Here is a 3,185-nt window from a genome sequence, read left to right as displayed (position 1 = left end):
CGTAAGCTATCAGTGGACAATTCCTGTAGAAGTGATCGTGGTGCCGGTGATTACTGCGGATATTATAACTAGAAAACTGGGAAATGAGGACAAACCATTAAATACGTTTTTATTGTGTGTTGTAGAGAGTTAGTTCGCCATGTTGTTTTACAATTAATCAGGAGGAGTCTCGAAACAAATAACAGAGAGTCATCAACCAAAGCAAAGCGCTCGGTTTGTGAATTTCCGTATGTACTGCCATACATCGAGTTTCAGGTTAACGTACATTGCGGAAGGATCTAGAGCTGTTGATCCCATGAAATTTGGGGTAAAACATATTAATGTTGATATGGAAAGATACGACAACAAACTAATATATACGGACTGAAATATCTAACACAATTTTAATGTTTTATTTTACAACTCGAAAACGCATTTACTCGATACTATACTAGGCACATTCACAGCGCTCACAGCCATTGGCGTCTTTGCGATACTTAGGAGGGTTTCCACAGGGAAGTATACAAAATATAGGAACACACGGTGTCTTAGTAGTCTGAAGAATGCTTAAAGGATCTGGCACTTTAACTGAAAATGAAAATTAAATATATATGATAATTATTTATATGAACGAACACCTGATATCTAGTCTCAGGTTTTAGTCTCCAAGGTTTACCGTAACGTGCGTGCTGCGTTTTAATTCATTTGAATATTTTCACGATGCAGAATGTACACATTGAGTTATTTTTAAATATAATATTGCAAACTGTAAACTACATTTGCTGAATAATGGATAAATCCACTTTTGTCCTTTTCACGAGGAATATTGTACATATCTAATTAGCCAGACCTCTTTAAAAGAGAACGGGGGAAAAATACTTATACCAGACGTGTGTAGACTAGTAATTACCCGTGGTGTCGACAGCCGATGTGGTGATATCCTTTGAAGTAGAGCTTGGTGACAAATCCGGTAAAGAAACAGGTGTTGTCAACTTTTCTGTCACGAATGACGTAAACGTGCTGGGTGAATTATGCATTGATGTATCGGGTGTCACAGCTGTCAAATTCGCTGGGATATTTGAAGATGGAAATGTCACAGAGGAGGCTGTTGTGGGAGTTGTTGTTTGAGTTGAAGTAGTTGTAATGGGAGTTGTAGTTGTCGGAGTTGTGGTTGTCGTAGTTGTCGGAGTTGTGGTTATCGTAGTTGTCGGAGTTGTGGTTGGAGTTGTAGTTGTCGGAGTTGTGGTTGTCGTAGTTGTCGGAGTTGTAGTTGTCGGAGTTGTAGTAGGAGTTGTAATTGTCGGAGTTCCAGTTGTCGGAGTTGTAGTTGTCGGAGTTGTAGTTGTCGGAGTTGTAGTTGTCGGAGTTGTAGTTGTCGGAGTTGTGGTTGTCGGAGTTGTAGTTGTCGGAGTTGTAATTGTCGGAGTTGTGGTTGTCGGAGTTGTGGTATTCGGAGTTGTAGTTGTCGGAGTTGTAGTTGGAGTTGTAGTTGTCGGAGTTGTAGTTGTCGGAGTTGTAGTTGTTGGAGTTGTAGTTGTCGGAGTTGTAGTTGTTGGAGTTGTAGTTGTCGGAGTTGTAGTTGTCGGAGTTGTAGTTGTCGGAGTTGTAGTTGTCGGAGTTGTAGTTGTTGGAGTTGTAGTTGTCGGAGTTGTAGTTGTCGGAGTTGTGGTTGTCGGAGTTGTGGTTGTCGGAGTTGTAATTGTCGGTGTTGTAATTGTCGGAGTTGTAGTTGTCGGAGTTGTAGTTGTCGGACTTGTAGTTGGAGTTGTAGTTGTCGGTGTTGTAGTTGTCGGAGTTGTAGTTGGAGTTGTAATTGTCGGAGTTCCAGTTGTCGGAGTTGTGGTTGTCGGAGTTGTGGTTGTCGGAGTTGTAGTTGGAGTTGTAATTGTCGGAGTTCCAGTTGTCGGAGTTGTGGTTGTCGGAGTTGTAGTTGTCGGAGTTGTGGTTGTCGGAGTTGTAGTTGTCGGAGTTGTGGTTGTCGGAGTTGTAATTGTCGGAGTTGTAGTTGTCGGAGTAGTGGTTGTCGGAGTTGTAGTTGTCGGAGTTGTAGTTGTCGGAATTGTGGTTATCGGAGTTGTGGTTGTCGGAGTTGTAGTTGTCGGAGTTGTGGTTGTCGGAGTTGTAGTTGTCGGAGTTGTGGTTGTCGGAGTTGTAATTGTCGGAGTTGTAGTTGTCGGAGTAGTGGTTGTCGGAGTTGTAGTTGTCGGAGTTGTTGTTGCCGGATTTGAAATTACCGGAGCTGTATGTGTATAAGTTGTTTTTGCAGGATCTGAAGTAGTTCTAGTTGTCCTTGTGATAGTTTGATCACTTTTGACTGGATTTGTTGTTCCCGTTGTCATTGAACCTACAATGAATTACACTGACCATATCTCATTAAATGATTTTTTTGCAAACAATCGATGTCATATGACCATCACTCATCTCCACATTTGAACCACACAAAGTCAGTTGTAAATTCTATAGCTGTTAATGTAGTATTGATGTCATATGCCATTCACCCGGTCCATATTTGCACCCCACAGGGCTAGTTATAAAATCTTTGTCAGTTTAGAAATGAGTTTGTGTTACTCTCAACCACCTCATCATTTATACCTCACACAGCCAGTTCTGAAGTATGTTACTGTGAGTTTAGTTATTGGTGAAGTATGACCATCCCCCATCTCCACATTTACACCTCACACAGCCAGTTATACAGTCTATAATGGTCGGTATAGTATTAATGGAGTATGACATCATAACTTACCTCCACATTTACACCTCACACAGCCAGTTATACAGTCTATAATGGTCGGTATAGTATTAATGGAGTATGACATCATAACTTACCTCCACATTTACACCTCACACAGCCAGTTATACAGTCTATAATGGTCGGTATAGTATTAATGGAGTATGACATCATAACTTACCTCCACATTTACACCTCACACAGCCAGTTATACAGTCTATACTGGTCGGTATAGTATTAATGGAGTATGACATCATAACTTACCTCCACATTTACACCTCACACAGCCAGTTATAAAGTCTATACTGGTCGGTATAGTATTAATGGAGTATGACATCATAACTTACCTCCACATTTACACCTCACACAGCCAGTTATACAGTCTATAATGGTCGGTATAGTATTAATGGAGTATGACATCATAACTTACCTCCACATTTACACCTCACACAGCCAGTTATACAGTCTATAATGGTCG

At 40.9% G+C, this 3,185-nt stretch overlaps 1 protein-coding gene across 1 annotated transcript; it reads right to left on the bottom strand.

Annotated features, from left to right (window-relative positions):
- Positions 1-357: 357 nt before the first annotated feature.
- LOC117315816 (cell wall protein DAN4-like) lies at positions 358-2,730 on the bottom strand. Its single transcript, XM_033870215.1, has 4 exons — positions 2,723-2,730; positions 1,733-2,218; positions 890-1,515; positions 358-567 (listed from the first exon to the last, which is right to left on the bottom strand). Exons 1-4 carry the CDS (start codon positions 2,728-2,730, stop codon positions 431-433), a joined length of 1,257 nt encoding a protein of 418 aa, XP_033726106.1. The 3' UTR covers positions 358-430.
- Between the last annotated feature and the right edge of the window lie 455 nt (positions 2,731-3,185).

Source organism: Pecten maximus, chromosome 17 (genome assembly GCF_902652985.1).
Source record: "Pecten maximus chromosome 17, xPecMax1.1, whole genome shotgun sequence".
Classification (NCBI taxonomy): domain Eukaryota; kingdom Metazoa; phylum Mollusca; class Bivalvia; order Pectinida; family Pectinidae; genus Pecten; species Pecten maximus.
Note: the sequence above shows the minus strand (reverse complement) of the source record. Positions and strands in the feature narration are given on the sequence as shown.